The sequence below is a fragment of the Panthera leo genome, chromosome F3 (genome assembly GCF_018350215.1).
Source record: "Panthera leo isolate Ple1 chromosome F3, P.leo_Ple1_pat1.1, whole genome shotgun sequence".
NCBI lineage: Eukaryota > Metazoa > Chordata > Mammalia > Carnivora > Felidae > Panthera > Panthera leo.
In genome coordinates this window covers 2863153-2883208 of record NC_056696.1, presented here as the reverse complement: position 1 = coordinate 2883208, position 20056 = coordinate 2863153, and the positions used below count along the sequence as shown (strand labels likewise).

Sequence of the window (20056 nt, the reverse complement as noted above, 5' to 3'; positions counted from 1 at the left end):
CAGCTCGGAGCCTGGAGCCTGCTTCGGATTCTGTGTCTCCTCCTCTCTGTGCCCCTCCCCCACTAGTGCTGTCTGTCTGTCTGTCTCTCTCTCTCTCTCTCTCTCTCTCTCTCTCTGTCAAAAATAAACATTTTTTTAAAATATTTAAAAAAAAACCCAAAACACCTTCTTCTTCTTTTTTTAGGTTTATTTTTATTTATTTTGAGAGCGAGCGAGAGAGAGAGCACATACGCAAGTGGCGGAGGAGCAGAGAGAGAGAGAGAGAGAGAGAGAGAATATGAGAGAATTCCAAGCAGGCTCCGCACCGTCAGCACAGAGCCTGACCAGGGCTTGAACCAATGAATCGTGAGATCATGACTTGAGCCAAAACCAAGAGTCAGATGCCTAACCGACTGAGACCCCCGGGCTCCCTGAAATAACATTCTAAGAGATTTTGAAGTGGGACTTGCCTCTTACTTGGTAAATAAATAACTCTGATAATCCTGTCCAAAAAGCTTTAGAGGAAGTTCCTCCTTGGTGCTAATTGTCTAGTGATACTGTTTGCTCAGTAGCAAAGACAGATGGCAGGCCCACAGGTTGCTTGAGTTGTTTCGATTTGTATTAAATAAATAAGATCAGTGTCCCAGTGTCTTTTCTTAATATTTTTTTCCAAATGCCGCATGAGTTTGTTCTTGCTGGAAAAAAAAGTGCAGGTACATAGAAGTATGTAAAAGTTCTCTGGGGCTCTCGGGTGGCTCAGTCGGTTAAGTGACTTCGGCTCAGGTCAGGATCTCACGGTTCGTGAGTTTGAGCCCCGTGTCGAGCTCTGTGCTGACAGCTCAGAGCCTGGAGCCTGATTGGGATTCTGTGTCTCCCTCTCTCTGCCCCTCCCCAGCTCATGTTTTCTCTCTCTCTCTCTCTCTCAAAAATAAATAAACATTAAAAAAAAATAAAAAAAAAAAGGAAACTCCTCTTAACAGTTCAGCTTACTCTTCCGCACATTTTCCTTTGAAAGATTACAGTGACAAGTAAGGCTTAAATTCTCTGTGAGACTCCTTCGGTTTCCTTTGGTGTGATGTGACTCCTGGATTTTTTTAATTTGCATTTACATTCATGTAAACGTACCTGTAGAATACGTATGTGGGTGTGTTTACATGCTGTATTGTGTCAACTCTAAGATCCTTTTTTTTCCTGGTTTTTAAAAGTTTATTTTTGAGAGAGCGCGCGAGTACGTGCACGTGGGAGGAGCAGACAGAGAAAGAGAAGGAGACAGAATTCCAAGCGGGCTTTGTGCTATCAGCACGGAGCCCGATGGGCTCGAACTCCACTCTGAAACCATGACCGCCGCCAAAATCCGGAGTCGTGTACGCTCAACGGAGCTACCCGGGCGCCCCGTTTTTAAAAGCTTTAAGACTCCCTAATATCTTACATACTATTAAGAAAGAAAACCTGCTTATTTGTAACTTTAAAATGTCAGCTGGTAAAACCAAATCTGATTTTAGAGATGTTCAGGTGTGTGGTTGGGGGAGTGCTTAGGATTGATGAAGCGTGTTGTGTGCTCTGTGTGTCATCTTCTGCCGCTTGCGTCTTTCACTTACTACTTCCTATAAGTCACATATGCCACAGTCCAAATATGTTACATTATTTAGCTGTTTCTTTCTCGAAGAACTTTTAGATTGCTTAGGATGGCAAGCACACGGCGGCAGCGAATATCCCTGCACGTGCCTCTGTCCGTATTCGGGACAGTATGGAGGGGAGGGAACGAGCATTGGAAGGACTGGATGGCAGGGTGTGCACCTTTATGATTTTGGAATCTATCGCTAACTTGTCTTCCAAGAAAACTTCTAACATAACTGCTACCTTCCACGGTAACAGTGTATACTTAACAGCATCGTCCGGGATCGGGAGCGTGGGTGCCTCTTTGTCCCGGTCTTACCAGCTCTTGATGTTAACCTAACTTTTTTTGACCATATCACGGCACAAGTTTTGGTTATGGTTTGGTATGGTTTTGATTGCCATTTTCGTGACTAGTTGATTGAATGTGTTGGGATGCTTATTGGCCGCTTCTGTTTGTTTTTTTTTTTTTCTGCTGAGTTTCCTGTTAATAAGCTTTAACCCACATTCTTTTCTCATCAGTGATTTTATTTTGGTGACGACTGTGTACCAGGATAAAATTTGTAGGCAATACATACTACTGTTTTTAATTTTTAAAAATTTTCTTTATTTAAAGAGAGAGGGAAAGAGGAAGAGTGCGCAGGATGAGGGGGAGAAGCAGAGGATCCCAAAGAGGCTTCGCAGGGTGGAGCCTGATGAAGGGCTGGAACCCGTGAACCATGAGATCATGACTTGAGCCGAAACCAAGAGTTGGACGCTTAACCGATTGAGCCACCTGGGCTCCCCGAGTGTCCAACTCTTGATTTTGGCTCAGGGGGTGATCCTGGGTTGTGGGATCGAGCCCCGCATTGGGCTCGACACTGAGTATGGAGCCTGCTTGAAATTCATTCATTCTCTCTCTCTTTCTCCCTCCCTCTCTTCCTCTCCCTCCCTCCCTCTCTTCCTCTCCCTCCCTCCCTCCCTCTCTTCCTCTCCCTCCCTCCCTCTCTTCCTCTCCCTCCCTCCCTCTCTTCCTCTCCCTCCCTCCCTCTCTTCCTCTCCCTCCCTCCCTCTCTTCCTCTCCCTCCCTCCCTCTCTTCCTCTCCCTCCCTCCCTCTCTTCCTCTCCCTCCCTCCCTCTCTTCCTCTCCCTCCCTCCCTCTCTTCCTCTCCCTCCCTCCCTCTCTTCCTCTCCCTCCCTCCCTCTCTTCCTCTCCCTCCCTCCCTCTCTTCCTCTCCCTCCCTCCCTCTCTTCCTCTCCCTCCCTCCCTCTCTTCCTCTCCCTCCCTCCCTCTCTTCCTCTCCCTCCCTCCCTCTCTTCCTCTCCCTCCCTCCCTCTCTTCCTCTCCCTCCCTCCCTCTCTTCCTCTCCCTCCCTCCCTCTCTTCCTCTCCCTCCCTCTCTTCCTCTCCCTCCCTCTCTCCCTCCCTCTCTTCCTCTCCCTCCCTCTCTCCCTCTCCCTCCCTCTCTCCCTCTCCCTCCCTCTCTTCCTCTCCCTCCCTCTCTTCCTCTCCCTCCCTCTCTTCCTCTCCCTCCCTCTCTTCCTCTCCCTCCCTCTCTTCCTCTCCCTCCCTCTCTCCCTCCCCCTCCCTCTCTCCCTCCCCCTCCCTCTCTCCCTCCCCCTCCCTCTCTCCCTCCCTCTCCCTCTCTCCCTCCCTCTCCCTCTCTCCCTCCCTCTCCCTCTCTCCCTCCCTCTCCCTCTCTCCCTCTCTCCCCCTCTCCCCCTCTCTCCCTCCCTCCCTCCCTCTCCCTCCCTCCCTCCCTCCCTCTCCCTCTCTCCCTCCCTCCCTCCCTCTCCCTCTCTCCCTCTCTCCCTCTCCCCCTCTCTCCCTCTCCCCCTCTCCCCTCTCTCCCTCTCTCCCTCTCTCCCTCTCTCCCTCTCTCCCTCTCTCCCTCTCCCTCTCCCTCTCTCTCTCTCTCTCTCTCTCTCTCTCTGTCTCTCCCTCTCCTCCCCCACCCCTGCCCCTCTCCCCTGCTCCCATGCTCTCTCTCTGAAATGAAGTTAAATAACTATAAAAATGATTGTTGCACAAGTTTTAATATGTGTAAAAGATGTCAGGTGGTACAGTTTGTGTGTGCCTGTTAGCTTGACAGATTGGTTTCTTCTGTAGAAGTTTTAACATAGATATTGATGCTTGGCTTCATTAAAAAACAAACAACTCCGCATAAAGGGTTTCTGCCTTAGACTCTATTAAAATTCAGTATATGAAATAAAACTCTCACTGTAAGATCTGTATCTATCGCAGCTAGTTTGTGACTACCTTAGAGAGCGAAACGGCGTCGTCGGATACCAAAAGTACTTTTTTTTTTTTTTTGCCAATTCTGATTGTTTTTGTGTTTCTTTTTCTTGCAGAAAAAGATGGCAAAGCCTTTCATCCAACTTACGAAGAAAAACTGAAGCTTGTGGCACTGCATAAGCAGGTTCTTATGGGTCCATATAATCCAGACACTTGTCCTGAGGTTGGATTCTTTGATGTGTTGGGGAATGACAGGAGGTAACGATGTTTTGTTGTATAACGGATTTAGCGACAGTAATGTTGAGTCGAGTGGAGAGCCAGTTGGTTAAGATGTAAACAGCGGGCTCCTTAGCTTAGAGTCAGACTGAAACTGACACTTCTGCTCGCAGCTTCTGGAATCTTCACGTGTGTGTGTGTGTTTGGCGTGGAGATGTGTTTGCATAAATAATGTGGAAGAAGTTTACTCCTCTGATTATGAACATAAGACAAGTGCAGCTAAAGTTGATCCTCCCCAAATAACACGAAAAGCAGCCACATAAAGTATTCAGTAAGCCATGTCCTTGTGGGACGCGCACAGAGTTGTGGCAGAAAAAGAATGCACCGTGGAGCGCGTTCAGTTACGACTAAAATGCGGTGACAGGAGGAGAGGGACTCTTCGATACCCCTTTGCTAGCGTGGAAAAAGACCCGCAGGGCGTTCAGGCCGCGGTTACGGCTGTGAGTTTGGGCCGCGCGTGGCCTAGCTCGTTCAGTCAACCCCACTTGCTCGTTGAAACTGAGGACTTGAGCCTTTGCCTTATGCTAGGGTCCCTCTCCGATTTAGTTCTGATTGCGAATTGCTCGCGCGTAGGCTTATGTGAAGGCACCTTCCCGCTCTGTGGCGAGGAGGTGACCCGTCCCGCTTTCCCTCCAGGAGAGAGTGGGCGGCCCTGGGAAATACCTCTAAAGAGGACGCCATGGTAGAGTTTGTCGAGCTCCTGAACAGGTGTTGCCATCTCTTCTCCACGTACGTCGTGTCCCACAAAATCGAGAAGGAGGAGCAAGAAAAGAAAAGGTGAGGTTCGAGGGCACGGCGCGTGTCCTCCCGGTGCAGCCCGGCCCGACGCTGCTGCGTGTGGGGTCTGTCCTCCATCGGGTGCCCGCTCCTTAGGGCGGTCGTCCAGCCCCGCTGGTGGGAGCGGCCGATTGTCCTGGGAGTTTGGGGGCTGGGCTGCCACTCTCGCCTGGCTGTCCCTTCCGCAGACACCTCCTCCCGGTCATGGCGGTGTTCCTCCTCCTGGTCACGCTGAGGTTTTGAGCGAGCTGTCCCGTAACCTGGGCCACCGTCCCCACCCTGCGCCCCTGGTCCGACTCACCCTTTGCTGCCTTTTCCCTCGAGCTTCTAGAACAGTCTGCTCCGTAGCACGGCTGTCACCCGTGCTACTCGGTCGGCCTTATGGAGACATTCGTATTGGCTCTGGCTCCCAGATGGCCTGTTAGGTATTTGCAGAGGTTGGAGGGGGAGTTGCTGAATACGCTGTTTAGGTTTATGGGGTTTTCTGTCGTGGTTGTGAGTCCAGCAGCATTGCAGTGAACGCGTTTATCTACAGAGTATACTTCCGATGACTTTGATTATCTAAAATTTCTGGGTAATGAAAGTGACACCATAAAACCAGTTTTTCCTCAGATTATATTTACTTTGGAAACAGTTGGTTCTCTGGTGTTCTACCTTAACCTGAATTGGAAACAACAGAAGAGAAAACAGCCTGATAGGAAGAAGACAGAGACCATGAAAAATAGGCACAAACACTAGAGAAGGATAGCTGTCAGGGCCACTTAACGTGAAGGTGAACTTCTCCGTCACAGCACAAGGACGTAGACAGCCCTTGTGTCTGTGGTTGTAACCACCGGCTCATCAAGGGACAGCCCTAGGTGCAGTCCTGTTCCTGTGTAAGATGATAGGAAATCGTTTCGGACGTTTTCAGAAGGCACTTATCCGAAAGAAGATTGTTTTTATCCAAAGGACAAGTTTTGATTTTTTAAAAAACGTTCGTTCATTTGCGTATTTATTTATTTACTTGTTTACTTATTTAGATATTTATTTGTAAATGTTTGTTTATTTTTGAGAGAGCACGCGCAAGCCAGGGAGGGACAGAGAGAAAGGGGGGCAGAGGATCCCAAGCGGGTTCTGTGCTGACAGCAGCAAGCCCGATGTGGGGCGCCAGCTCACAAACTGTGAGATCATGACCTGAGCTGAAGTCAGATGCTCAACCGACTGAGCCACTCAGGCGCCCCACATGTTTGTTTATTCTTAAGAGAGCGTGTGCAAGCGGGGGAGGGGCAGAGAGAGAGGGAGACACAGAATCCGAAGCAGGCTCCGGGCTGTTGGCACAGAGCCCAAGGTGGGGCTGGAACTCTTGAACTTCAAGATCATGACCTGAGCTGAAGTTGGAAGTTTAACCAACTGAGCCACCTAGGCGCCCTGTGTTTTTTTTTTTTAAACTGTAGTTCTGTCATGAGATCAAGTTCATCTAGCACTCCTTGAAAGCATTTAAGACTAGAGTTCCTCAGTCCAGAAGTCTCACTCTGGCCTTGGAACATCTTACCCCCTGCCAGCTGTGACAGGTTACAAGTAGGTCATGTTATCGCTATATTTTGAGTCTTGGCTGTGGCTCGGATGTGTTGTTAATCAATTATAGGAGTTTTGGGAGAAAAGCGGGGTGACCCAAGCAGTTGTCATGGTAAGACCAAGAAGTGGTGTCTTCTCAGATCCTCAGAGGACTTCTGTGTCCCGTCCTCAGCCACCCTGCCGTCCACACCGCGCGTAGCCAGAGAGGCACCAGGGGAGGGCGAGAGCTGGATGGGGCGGTGCCTGCATTTCCTGCTGTTCTTTTTCTCTTTTACGTTCAGAGCTTTGTAACTTATTTTTTAAAATAAATTTTTTTACGTGTTTGTTAATTTTTGAGAGAGAGAGAGACACACACGCAGAGCGTGAAGGAGGGAGGGGCAGAGAGAGGGAGGAGACACAGAATCCGAAGCAGGCTCCAGGCTCCGAGCTGTCAGCACAGAGCCCATCTCGGGGCTCGAACTCACGAACCGTGAGATCGTGACCTGAGTTGAAGTCAGACACTTAACCAGCTGAGCCACCCAGGCGCCCCTTATTTTAATTTTAAGTAGGCTCCACCGCAACGTGGGCCTTGAACTCACAACCCTGAGATTAAGAGTCTCATGCTCTACCGACTAAGCCAGTGGGCGTCTGAAAGCTTTGATATTTTTTAAACTCAGAAGTAACCTACAGATCTGTGCCCTAGAAATGTTTTTCATTAGCAACACGTAAAGCACAGGCCAGAGCCCTGTCCCCGCTTTGCTGTCAGTGCCGTCTTCTCTGCGCAGATGGTAACGGACCCAGGAAGGCGTCCTTTGTATTTGCCTGCTCTTCGCATTACACAAGCAAACATCAGTACGTTCGGCCGCGACTCGTAGTTTTGTGGCTCCGTGGCACTGGAGGGGCAGTGTTCACTTCTGTACTGGTGTCGAGAGCACCGGGCCGGGCCGGGAGGGCGCCGGGCCGGGAAACCTTCGGGCTGTGGGCGTATGGTAGTGATTGCAGTGGTGTCTTCCCGACGGACGCCTCTCTGTGCTGCCCGGTGGCCGATGTCCCTGCCGTGGTCCTGCGTGCGGTGACGTGGGCTCCGGAGGGGAGATGGCTCCTGGCGGAGCGCGCACGTTTCGCAGTGTGAGAAGACCACCGCGTCCTCTCGGGGCTGAGTCTGTGGTCACTGGGGAAGGTGGCCTCGGTTATTTTGAAGCGGGAGCCCTCGTGCGGTGCTCACGGCGTCTGTCCTCCCTGTCCTCCCCCGTAGGAAGGAGGAGGAGGAGCGAAGGCGGCGGGAAGAAGAGGAGCGAGAGCGAGTGCAGAAGGAGGAGGAGAAGCGCAGGAGAGAGGAGGAGGAGCGGCTTCGGCGGGAGGAGGAAGAGCGGCGGCGGCTGGAGGAGGAGCGGCTGCGGCTGGAACAGCAGAAGTGAGCCACCTGTGCCCGCCGTCCGCTCGCTCTGTCTCTGGGTCCCCGTGACCTTGTCTTGCTTCCCCGCTTGTGCGTCTGCTTCGCCCTCTCTGGGTGTTCGTGCATCCGCCAGGCGGCCAGAGTCCGAGAGGCCCAGAGACACGGGCCCGGGACAGAGAATCCGGGCGGTGCGGCCCGTGGCAGGTGCCGTTCTGAGTACGGGGTTTGGGACCCGAAACCGTTTCCTGTTCGGGGCGGTGAGCGCAGCCGTCTCCCAGGGGACCGACTACTGCAGAGGGAGCTCTGGGTACAGGCAGGAAGAGCTTAACACTGCAGACATCGGGGAAGGTTTGCAGAGAACGTGAGGGTCCGCTGATGTCTCGTTATTTCTCGGTAGTTCCTCGGAAAGGCGTCGGGCTAGGCCCCGACCCACCCCGGGCCTCGTTCCGCTTTGGAGAGAGACTAGGAGTACACCCCTCTGGGGGCGGCCAGGCCCAGTGTCATTGTGACATTCTGCTTTATCGGTCATTGGCCTGTTGAGGTCTTTGTGGAGTTGGTCACATAACTGAGTTAAGCACGTGGAGCCTGTCTGGAAGAACACGACAGACATTTATAGTAACAGGTGGGCCCGGATACTGTTTTCCGTGTTCTTCATTAAGGCAGGCTTAAAATTTTTTTTTTTTTAAATGTTTATTTATTTTTGAGACAGAGAGAGACAGAGCATGAACGGGGGAGGGTCAGAGAGAGAGGGAGACACAGAATCCAAAACAGGCTCCAGGCTCTGAGCTGTCAGCACAGAGCCCGACGCGGGGCTCGAACTCACAAACCACGAGATCATGACCTGAGCCAAAGTCGAGCCAAAGTCGACCGGTTAACCGACTGAGCCACCCAGGCGCCCCCAAATTTTTTTTTTAAATGTTTATTTTTGAGAGAAAGACAGAGTGCGAGCGGGGGAGGGGCAGAGAGAGAGGGAGACACAGAATCCGAAGCGGCGCTGACAGCTCAGAGCCTGACACGGGCTTGGAACCCACGAACCCTGAGATAACAGCCTGAGCCGAAGTCGGCCACTTAACCGACTGAGCCACGCAGGCGCCCTGAGGCAGGCTTTAAATTAGATGCAAGAGACCCTCAGGTTTTCACTGGCTTTCTTTCCACGTCCCAGGGCCCCTCGCGTCCTCTTCTAGTCGCTCTTCTGCCCCTCGCTGCTCCTCCTCTATTCAGGTCGAGAAGCCGCGGCCCACGGTTCAGTGTCTCCCCTCTGGCCTAGAGGCCAGTCCCTCTCTGACAGTGGCCGGGTCCGAGAGGCCTGCCGGGACTTGAACCCCGGCCCCGGCCGCTCCGGCGGCGGCGTGATCTCGGGCACGTCCCCGGACGCCGCGCCCCGCCTCTCGGCCTCGCCCCGGCCGGGGTGCTGAGCGCACGCCGGGCGGCCTCGCGCGGGAACGCTCGGGCCGAGGGGCGCGCCCCGGGGGCCGCGGGGGCCGTCGTCGCGGCGGCGGCGGCGGCGGCGGCGCCGGGTCCGGTGGCGCGTAGTACCCTCCGCGTCCGTGCCGGCTCTTCCTCGGAGAGCCTCCCGACGGACTCGAGGCCGAGCGGGTTTCCCGAGACCTTTCCTCTGGGCCCGGGCCCCGGGCCGACGGGTCCGCGTCGGCCGCCCGGAGCCTTCGCGGGGCGACGGCCGGTCGGGACGGAGAGCGGGGCCGCGCGGCACGGCGCGGCGGCCGTGGTGCGACCGGCGGGCGTCCTCTGCGTTTTGCAGGCAGCAGATCATGGCGGCGCTGAACTCGCAGACGGCCGCGCAGTTCCGGCAGTACGCGGCGCAGCAGTACCCGGGCAGCTCGGAGCAGCAGCAGCTCCTGGTGCGCCAGCTGCAGGAGCAGCACTACCAGCAGTACATGCAGCAGCTGTACCAGGCGCAGCTGGCCCAGCAGCAGGTGCGCCCGCCGCCCGGGGCGGGGGGGAGGGGGGCGGGGGCGGTGTCCCGAGGTGCGTCTGGCGTAGACTCCCAGGGCGGCCCTGGCGGGCGGGGGTTAGGGCCCAGACCGCAGCTCGCGGGAGGACCGTCGCCGGAGGCCGTCGGCTGATCCGGCAGAGCCGGGCTGGCCGCGTTGACGGCAGCGGCGGGTGCCGTGGCCGCCGGTGCTCCTCCGGCTCCCTGCCCCACGCGGGAGGGGACAGGCGGGGCAGTCGGGGGGGGGGGGGGGGGGGGGGGGTGGTTCACATGACACTCGGATCCTGTCCCGGCTCTGCCCTTGTCTTGTTGCCTATCAGACGCGTCACCTGCCGTCTGAGTTTCCCGCCCTTTCCCCTGGTCTGCAAGAAGGCGACGAAAGTCCCGGTGCCTGTCCCGTTCCCCTCACAGAGCGAGCTGCCACGTGAAAGTGTCCGGTGCCTCCAGCAGAGGGCCGGTCTGACACTCGCGTTGCCCATCGGGCCGAGGCGTGACTGCCTCTGGAGTTAGCCTGGCCGGCTTTACTCATGGAGTTTTCGCTCCTAAAGCACCCGTTGCCGGTCCAAAAGTCTGAGCGAGGAGAACGTGGGGCGCGGTGGTGGCTCTGCGTTCCTCGTCGTCTTGCCAACCTCTTTAAGTTCTTTGAAAATTCACTCCTCGCTTCAAGTACCTCTTCCCTGGGGTCTTAGTGTTATCGAGAGGAAAAAGGCAGATTTTTGTCGTTCGTGAGAGGATGAAAACGACGTTCACCTAGTTTATTCGAGACAATAAGTGGGAATTCCGAGGGGTTTCTCTGCTGTCCTCGAAAGCCCGTGTCTTATTTTAGCCTGCCACCCCCGTCCCTGCTTCTGTGACGGGCCTCGAGGTGGTTTTTCAGCAGGGTGGCTCACACGCCCCGTCCTGTTTAGAGGTTGCTGTCGTTTAAATAAGAGAACAGGATCTTGCAGTCAAGAATCTTGCAAATCAAGATACCTGCAAACCAAGAATCTTGGAAAGAGAACCAGAAAGAACTGGAATCCGTAATTTGGATTACAGTGATCGACCATATTGGATGTCGTTGGGAATGGAGAAGGAAAGGGGTTGGGGAAGGATCAGAGGAAACCTCAGCCCTCATAAAGTGTTAATTTTCTTTATAAATACCGAGCAAAGTGACAGAATGCTAAGACCTGTTCGTGTGGAGGTGTAGCTACGTGGGCAATTGTTCCTATACCTTCCTGAACTTTTAAAACTTCCCAAAGTACAGATGAGAGATGATGTAAAGAAAGAGGTACGATCTGTTCTACGTGATAGTTAGAATCCGTTGGTGGACAGTGGGATCCCCAAGGGGGTTCGCTCTGCTGGAGGAATTCAAGCGTGGCCTCCTGGACAGCGACCGTGTGAGCCGGGCCTGCTGATCACCAACAGAAATGCTTTCTTTTGCTTGCCTGCCATTCACTGAATGTTCTGGGTTTGCCCACTTGGGTTGGTTGCATGCTCTTTTTCTGGACGCTGGTACTCTTTCTGGAGACTGATGGGGAAAGACTGAGAATCCGGGCCTCGCGAGAAGGTATTTTGAAGTCTTCCGTGTATCACTCGCCTGCGTTAGCACCCGAGAAAGTGTCGCTGTTCGTTGAAGTAGTCGGTTTGCAGGTGACACGTTAAATGTAAATACAGAGACGCTAAACTGCGTCACTGTCCTGAACCGTGAGATTACTGACGCTTTTTCCCCCGTGCTTTATTTTCTACTTTCATAAACATACACTCACTTATGATCTCTTGTTTTAGTTTAAAGTCACTTAAATGCCCGAGGGCTCACCGACAGTAAAACAGTGCATTTTGTAATTTCACAATGAAATGTCCTAGCAGCGCAAACAAAATACAATTATTTACCACTCTGTGGATGAACCTTACAGAAATAACGTTTAGTAAAAGAAGCCAGACACGAAAAAGAGCGTTTATTATACAGTTCCAAGGGGATAATGTTGACGCACAGGCAAAGCACATCTGCAGTGTTCTAGGTGAGGCTGGTCGTAGCGCTTACAGCGGGGAGAAGGGGAGAGAAGGCCCGGAAGGGAGCTTTTACCAATGATAGTTTCTGCCTTTGTGAGTTTTTCTTCGTGATCGTTTATTTCCACCCAGTGTAATTTTCCTGATTCAGATTGTAGGTTTCTGAATCTGAGCGAGATCTTCTTCTGTCCGTTTTAAGAACAAATGATACTGTGTTCAGTCTTTACCTTCGGTTGTATTTGGGGTTGATTATTTCTCCCTATTTTAATTTTTCCTGGTCAGTTTTTCTAGTGATCCTCAGGTCACGCAAACGTGACCTTCCGTTGCAGGTTTTTGTCCATGATGACTTGGATCGTTTTTAGCTTTTACTCCAATGTCACGTCTGTAATATTCATCGCAGATGGGATACAGTGGATGAAGTCTATTAGTAATTTCTTGGAGCGGAGTGCTTTGGTAGGACCCAGACACAGGCCAGAGTCTGCCCCAGGGCTCACGTGTTGTGTGCTGGCCCGGTCAGCGGATCTTCACTCTTCCTCCACTCGCAGGCGGCGCTCCAGAAGCAGCAGGAGGTAGCGGTTGGGGGAGCCGCTTTGCCTACACCGGCAAAGGTGAACGCAGCTGTGGCGAGTGATAGGACGTCGGTTAACGGACAGGCCAAAGCCCACACGGACAGCTCCGAGAAAGACCTCGAACCAGAAGCTGCAGAAGAAGCCGTGGAGAATGGACCAAAAGGTATGGTTTGGTCTCTGTGTTGATCTGTCCAGAGGTCGTAATTGAGTTCACGGAAGGCACGTCGGGAGTCCGGCTAACTAGCTTCGGAGAGCAGTTACCTATTTGTGAGAGTTGGATGCTTTTTTACCCTTTACGTCAGAATCTGATGCTTCTGGTGACCGTTAGGACAGCATGGAAGGAAGGGCAGGTCGGATGTCTTTTGGACACTTGGGGTTGTGTGTTGGTTATCTGCTGCTGTGTAACAAATAGGACCCAAATTTCGCAGCTGACGGGTAACCAGTGGTCGTCGTCTCACACAGTGGGTGAGGGATTACAGGGGGGGGGGGGGGGGGTTCGGGAACAGAGGCGCGGCTCAGCCGAGCGGTGGTCGTCCTGGTCCCGTGGGTCAGGATGCTGCCAGGGGGCAGAGGTTCTGCCCAGGGTGGTTCCTTCTCCCGACCGGCAAGTCGGGGCTGCCTCTTGGCGGGAGACCTCGGTTCCTTGCCCCATGAAGCCTCTCCTCCAGGGAACACGGTCCAAGAGATCAACGCAGAGGTGGCACGTCTCTTACATTCTGACTTTGGAAATCACGTGTCCGCGCTTCTGCTGTATTCTCTTGGTCCCACATACCGGCCCCGGGACATGGTGGCTGGCGACCTCCCAAGCGCGTGAGTCCCCAGAGGTGAGGCTCACGGGGTGGGGTGCGTCTCGGAGGCTGCCTGTCACGCGTTACCGTGTGGTTTCGAAACTGGAGTACCGCGGTCGTAGGTGGAGAGTGTGTGATGAGGGGACTGTGACCTAGTCACAGAGGTCAGCAGAGGCTTCCTGGGGAAGAGACGACTGAGCCGCGAGAGCCGAAGCCAGAGTAGGAGCTAACTGAGGAAGGAAGGGAGAGTATGTCAGGGACACGGCCTGGGCGGTGGTGTGGTTCACAAGAAAGGCGGTTTCAGACATCTGCGTTGTCTTGTTAGAGTAAGTAACAGAAAACAGCTTGGAAAAGACCTGATATCCTGTGGTTTGACCCCTCTTCTTTTTTTCCCTGTAAGAGTATTAGTTTTTTGTTTTTGTTTTTTTTCAAGTAATCTCTACACCCGATGTGGGGCTCGAACTCACGATCCCAAGATCAAGAGTCGGATGCTCTACCGACTGAGCCAGTCAGGCGCCCCACGTTTGTCAGTATTTTCAAATGAACCTTTGTCAAAGGTTCTGTGACCACATCTGGAAAGCCTGAGTAATCTGGCGCACATAAACGCTGCTCAGCGACAAGACTTAATCCTCTCTGCTCAGTCCCTAGTGGGGCCAGTCCTGTCCGAGTTTTTCTGTTTCTTTGAGCTCCTTTAGAATAGCCCTAGAACTTGACTTCAGAGGTCAAGAGTGTTGTTGTTGTTGTTGTTTGTCTGTTTGTTTTTGACAGAGTGATTGAAGTCAAAGCCCGCTTTTCTTTGTCCAGATCCAAAAGTGAATTTATTCCTAAATCCAGATCTCCCTTCTTTTTCTTTTTTTTTTTTTTTTAAGTTTGTTTATTTTGAGAGAGAACGTGTGTGCACATGAGTGGGGGAGGGGCAGAGAGACAGGGAGAGAGAGAATCCCAAGCAGACTCCACACTGCCAGTGTAGAGCCCAACATAGGGCTCGAACCCATGAACTGTGAGATCATGACCTGAGCCGGTCAAGAGCTGGATATGTAACCGACTGAGCCATCCGGGGCCCCCGGGTCTCCCTTCTTTATTAGAATGTTTTCCTGGGTCCAGCTACAAGTTTTCCAGGGTCAGTCTTAAATCCCCATTTGTAATCGGAGTGTTGGAAAAAAAAAAAAAAAAATCATTTCTTAGATCGTGGATTGCATTTGTCCCTGAAGTGGTGTGGTGGCCTCTGGATAGCTGGTGACATTGGCAGATGTAGCCAGTGGGGGGGAGACTTCCACGGGAAGCCCGTATGTTCCTCGGAGTCCTCAACCCCAAGTACAACTGAGGTAGACCAGATGGCCCTTGGTGCACCCGGGCAGGGGTGGGCAGGGGCGGGCAGGGGCGGGCAGGGGCGGTGTGCGGGTTCGGTGCCTGCAGGTGGAGGCTCGTCCTCTCCGGCGTGTGTCATTCCTGCATTCCTGTTGTCTTTAGAATCTCTTCCAGTAATAGCAGCTCCGTCCATGTGGACACGACCCCAGATCAAAGACTTCAAAGAGAAGATCCGGCAGGACGCGGACTCCGTGATTACGGTGGGCCGAGGAGAAGTGGTCACCGTTCGCGTCCCCACCCACGAAGAGGGATCGTATCTCTTTTGGGAATTTGCTACAGACAATTATGACATTGGATTTGGGGTGTACTTTGAATGGACGGACTCTCCAAACACTGCTGTCAGCGTGCACGTCAGCGAGTCCAGTGACGACGACGAGGAGGAGGAAGGTAAGGCCGTGGGTCCGCAGTGGCAGGTGCCGAGGGGGCTGGGGGTGTCACGCATCAGCCCGCCTCCTGCTTCTTGGTTAACACTTTTGCGACAGGGATTCGTGTCTTCATTGTGTGACCTTAGCCGTAAAGGCTGAGGGATGGGCCAGCCTCCGGAAGGGACTGGGGCCTGAACGGGACATTGTTGTAGTGCCCAGCAGGGCTCTCTGGCAGGGGGCTGTTTTACTGCCTCCTGAATAGTGTTTTACTTTGAGCATTTTGTGTTGAAAAGCCAAATGTGCAAGATGATCCTGAAAATTTTTTAAAGAGTAAGCAAGAAATTCTGCCAACTCTGGAATTTACTTAAATTTACATTTCTGATAGATCATTCGCTTTTTTGATTTTACTCTTAAGACTTTGTTTTTACATAGATACAGAAGCTCATGCCAGAATATCGTAGCTAAAGAAAAATTTCAGCCATTCTTCCCCATTTTACAGGAAAGTAATTTTTTATTTTCTCTAAGTAAGCAAAATGGAGTGTTTTCAAGAGCAGTGTAAACTCTCTCGTCTGGGAGGTAGGTTATAAGATACACGCTTACTAATTGAGAAGATGGTCTCCTTGGTTTTGTTTGCATGGAAGTGAGAGCCCGGGGCTTGTGCGCGTACTAGTCGGGCGCTTGGGTCCGTATGTCAGCTCGGTGGAGGGCGGCATGGGAGGAATGTCCTGACCGTGACAGTGGAGAGGCACCTCCTCCGTCCTGGGGCCCAGCTCACCTTTCGGCTGACTTGTGAACAGACCGTTTGTCCTGGAGAGGGTTGGCGGTGTTTCACGGAGATCCCGCTGGGGTAGATTAAAAGAGGTAGTTGTAGGGAGGCTAAAAGTTGAGTCGGCTTTCGAGGAGGGCAGTGGGACCGCATCACCGCACGTGCACACGCCTGGCCCTCAGGTCACTTACGGAAGCACACGCGTGGGCCCGGGGCCTGGAGGGGGAGCTCTGTCTTCACATGGCATTCTGTTCGCAGCAGCCTTGTCTCGGGGTGGAGGGGGGCAGCAGCGAGAGAAAGCGCTGCCCGTGCACGCTGCTGCCCGCACCAGAAGGACGGGCATCGCAGGAGGCTGGGAAGGGGAGCTTGTGTGCGGACGGTTGTGATTCTGAAGGGCTTTGTGAATCAGAGAGAGGCATTCTCGGTTCAGAAGGAGACAGATTTCTCCAGGCCTGCCTGCTGGAGCCTCTTGGAGGGAGGTTGCTTCCCGGTGTGAGCCCTCCGCTGAGTTGTGTTTGGGGCTCTCAATTTGGGGAAGGGCGCTGGTAAAAAGGGCTGGGGTCCGATGCCCGTCCAGAGGTGGGACCGTGACCCCGGACCTTTGCCCTAGCATTCAGTGCCCCTCGGGTAGGAGTGGAGTCCCCGGTTCCTGTGCTGTTCCCAGTCATGAGATGGTTGCCATCTGCAGCTAATCCATTCGTCCCTCTGTGTGGACAGAGACCGCAGTGCGGATTTCCGGCTCCCGGGAGATGTTTGCCAGGAGAGAACCTGTCTCCTTTGGGAGATGAGCTCCCAGGCCGCGTTTTTCCGCGTGCCCCCTTGCAAAGGCCACTGCGCTTTTGATGGGGGTCCTCGTAGCTTGGTTTAAGGGGGAAGGGCAGGCCAGTCCTTCCGTTCGTTGTCTTGGTTTTTCTCCACTCGGGCTTGAAAGCCGGAGGGGTTGGTTTCCTCTGTGGCCGGTAACTCCTTCCTGTCCGGATTCGTCACTGGCATTAGTGTTGCCAGGTCCCGAGTCTTTGCTTAACTGACGAAAGGTGCACTGCTCATGTATCCCAGCGGCCTCCAGTTTTACAGATTTTGAACAGAATCGGGATCCTGGGTTAATGGACCAATAATCCATGGGTATCCTTATAGGCAAGGGTTTGTGTTTTGTTTTGTTTTTTTTTTTAATTTTTTTTTTTAACGTTTATTTATTTTTGAGACAGAGAGAGACAGAGCATGAACGGGGGAGGGTCAGAGAGAGGGAGACACAGAATCCGAAACAGGTTCCAGGCTCTGAGCTGTCAGCACAGAGCCCGACGCGGGTCTCGAACTCATGGACCGTGAGATCATGACCTGAGCCGAAGTCGGCCGCTTAACTGACTGAGCCACCCAGGCGCCCCAAGGGTTTGCATTTTGAATGACTCTGTATTTCCCATTTGCAAACACTTCAGTATTGCTGCGATAAAGCAAATCGGATTTGGGCCTATTTTATCAGAGTGTCGTTTGCTCTTTTTTTTTTTTTTTTTTCAACTTTTTATTTTAAAACAGTCTTAGACTTACAGAGAAAAGTTACAGATAGTGCAAAGAGTTCCCGTATACGCGCCCCCAGCTTCCCCTGTTGCTAACATCCGTGTTGTACTGTGGTACGTTCATCGTCACCGATGGACCCATGTGGCTATGTCGTCATGAGCTCAAGGCCGTTATGTATTCAGATTTCCCTAGTTTTTGTCTAACGTTCCAGGATCCCATCCGGGATGCCGCCTTCTATTGAGTCACCCTGTCTCATTCAGGTCCTCTGGACCGGAAGACTTTCTCAGACTTGCCTGGTTTAAATTCCTGACAACGGCCCTCGCGCGGTTAACTGCCGTGGCCGGAGTTCACCGTGCCGAGTTAGGAACCTGCATGTTCCTCTGACCTGCTTTCCCGACAGTGTTTACGTTCAATACGTGAAACCGATTTTAAGCTGGTTCGACGTTGTTCTCGCTCGCTCTTTTTTCCTAACCTCATCTCATTACAGTTCGAGAACTGTTCCCAGGGGCAAACCCAGAATCAGAGCTCGTGTTTTGCCACTGGGACCATCCCTGGGTTACACGGGCCTGTGGAGACAGTAATGGGCTTTCAGAGTATCTCTCGGTGCCTGCCTCTACTGTGGCTTCCCCATTTTACTCTTTATATCTAAGATCGACAGAAGGTAACAGCCCTTCGGTCCCCCTTCCCGAAACGGGGTTTTCATACTGTCGAGGAGGGAGAGAACGAGAGCTTCGTTTCCCTTGGTGTCGCTCGGACAGCGAGATGCCGCCCACCTGGAGGAAGAGGAGGCTGGCTGGGTGCGGACAGGGAGGGAGGACCGGGGCTCCGAAGCGGGAGCGGTTGTCAGAGTCCCGGGGGAGAGAGGGCGCCGGCCGCCCACACCCCCCGACTGTGGCTGCTCAGGGAGAGGAGTGAGCGAACCAAGGAAGGCGGGAATAAGCCCGCGTGCGAAAGTCACAGGTGGCTCCGGAGAGTTCCCGCTGAGCAGTTTCTCGAAGGATGGGGTTTCGGTGCTGGACGCACGTGGCTTTCCCGGACCCGTTCACTGACGTGCCTCCGTTCTTTCCCACAGAGAACGTCAGCAGTGAGGAGAAAGCCAGAAAGAACGCCACCAAGCCCCTGCTGGACGAGGTCGTGCCTGTGTACCGGCGGGACTGTCACGAGGAGGTGTATGCCGGCAGCCACCAATACCCAGGGAGAGGAGTCTACCTCCTCAAGTTTGACAACTCCTACTCTTTGTGGAGGTCAAAGTCGGTCTACTACAGAGTCTATTATACTAGATAAAGATGGTGTCGTGGAGTCCGGAGTCTAGGGTTGGGCAGAAGACGGCACTTGGTTCGGAATTTCTTTTGACTTTTGTGGAGCATTGCAGTCGGCGTCTCCCCTTTTGATTTTGGTCTGATGGTCCGTGAACTCTCGTCGGGACTCGGGGTTTCCTTGAGACTCTAGCATTAATCCTCTGGGGTTAGAGGGAGTCCTCGGACCCGTCTGGCCCTTGGGTGCCGACCGGCAGGGTCGCTAGTGGATGCAGAAGTTACGCGAGCTACGTGTGAAATCTATAAGGTCTCCGAAATAAAACCTCCCCACGTTGACCCCACCCGGCTGACGGTGAGTCCATTGCTGCCCGCCGCGTGCGGTTGACGAGAGCCCGTGGTCACGGTGATCTCGGATCGGAAATCCTCACGTTCGCAGTCTGCCTGAGGTGCAGCTGACTTGGACGAAGGTCATCGTTTTGAAATGAAGGTCATCGTTTTGAAAACTTACAGACTCAAGACCCCACAGGTTATAATAGCAAAGTTGCCTCGATTCGCTTTTGTTCTGAACGACCCAGATTGTCTTTGCGTTGAGTACGGCCGTCTAGTTCAGAGGCCTGTTACAGAGAATTATTTTCCGAGATAATCTTAAGGACGTTCAAAGCCGATTGGTAATTGAACCGTCAAGACACACACAACACCTCAGAGGTCCATGTTGTTAGCGGGCCTCTGCAAACTCGGGTCCTTTTCTCTCCCTCCGGGACTCCCCCCTGCCGGTGACAAAGCAGAGTTAATTCATTTTTGTCTCGATTTGGCTTTATAGAGCATCTCAAATGGAACCCGTTTTCTACACGAGCATATAGTTAGGGGGTTTTGTAAACTCAAATTGACACCTACTGAATTAAAGTGTGTAAAATCACTTCAGTACAATTGAGTGTATGGGGAATAACGTTGCACTAAAAGGAAATCACTGCCAGAGACAGTCCATTTTCCTTCCCTGTGTTCATGCTTGGGCACAAACCCTACCCAGTTCCGGTGGGGAATTGCGTACTGGAGAGAATTGGAAAAACAGACGCCCGTGCTTAAATTGTTTTATAGCTTTAATCTGCATTATGTCTTTGTAGATGGGAAGAGGACCTCTTCGCGTCCCTTACCGAGAACATATATGGATAAACAGCCGCAAGTTGGTAGAAGTGATGGACTAGCGTAGAGATCCTTGTTTTCAGGAGGGAGGGGGGTGTAGCTAGAACGTGACCGAGACGGCACTACACACGAAACGTTACTGGATGTTGTTACTGAAATACTTAGATTTTTAGATTTTTAAAACTTCAGATCTTAAATCACTTCTTGTAGGAGGGTCTCCGTCGATTAAGCTGCGTTCTATACAGTTCACTACGCGAGGGGCTGTTTGTCGTGCGTGCGTCTCTTTTCTGGTTTTTAATACCTGGTTTTGTACATACCTAACCCTCTTCTCTTTTGGTTATTCGGAAACTGGATTATTTTCTCCTCTGAGCAGTGCTTGATTTGTGTTCTTTAATTTGGATTCACTGGTTCCAGCTCAAAGACGTCCACACTGTTCTGTCCAGAACACGTTCAGGCTGTCCATGCGCGTGCGCGTACGTACGGTAGAGGAACCGTGGGGTTAGGCGCTTCTTGGCTTTTTTTTTTTTTTTAACGAGAAAATACTGTATTTAAAATGTAAAATAAAC

At 52.7% G+C, this 20056-nt stretch overlaps 1 protein-coding gene across 1 annotated transcript in view; it reads left to right on the top strand.

Moving 5' to 3' along the window:
• The window catches only part of ACBD3 (acyl-CoA binding domain containing 3), a 32778-nt gene extending 13512 nt beyond the window's left edge, over positions 1-19266 (top strand). The window contains exons 2-8 of the mRNA XM_042924919.1: positions 3924-4065; positions 4720-4860; positions 7649-7807; positions 9549-9723; positions 12272-12458; positions 14554-14838; positions 18167-19266. Of these exons, the coding sequence (XP_042780853.1) occupies positions 3924-4065; positions 4720-4860; positions 7649-7807; positions 9549-9723; positions 12272-12458; positions 14554-14838; positions 18167-18378 (1301 nt within the window). The 3' untranslated portion in view covers positions 18379-19266. The remainder of the gene's footprint in view (positions 1-3923; positions 4066-4719; positions 4861-7648; positions 7808-9548; positions 9724-12271; positions 12459-14553; positions 14839-18166) is intronic.
• The last annotated feature ends 790 nt before the right edge of the window (positions 19267-20056 follow it).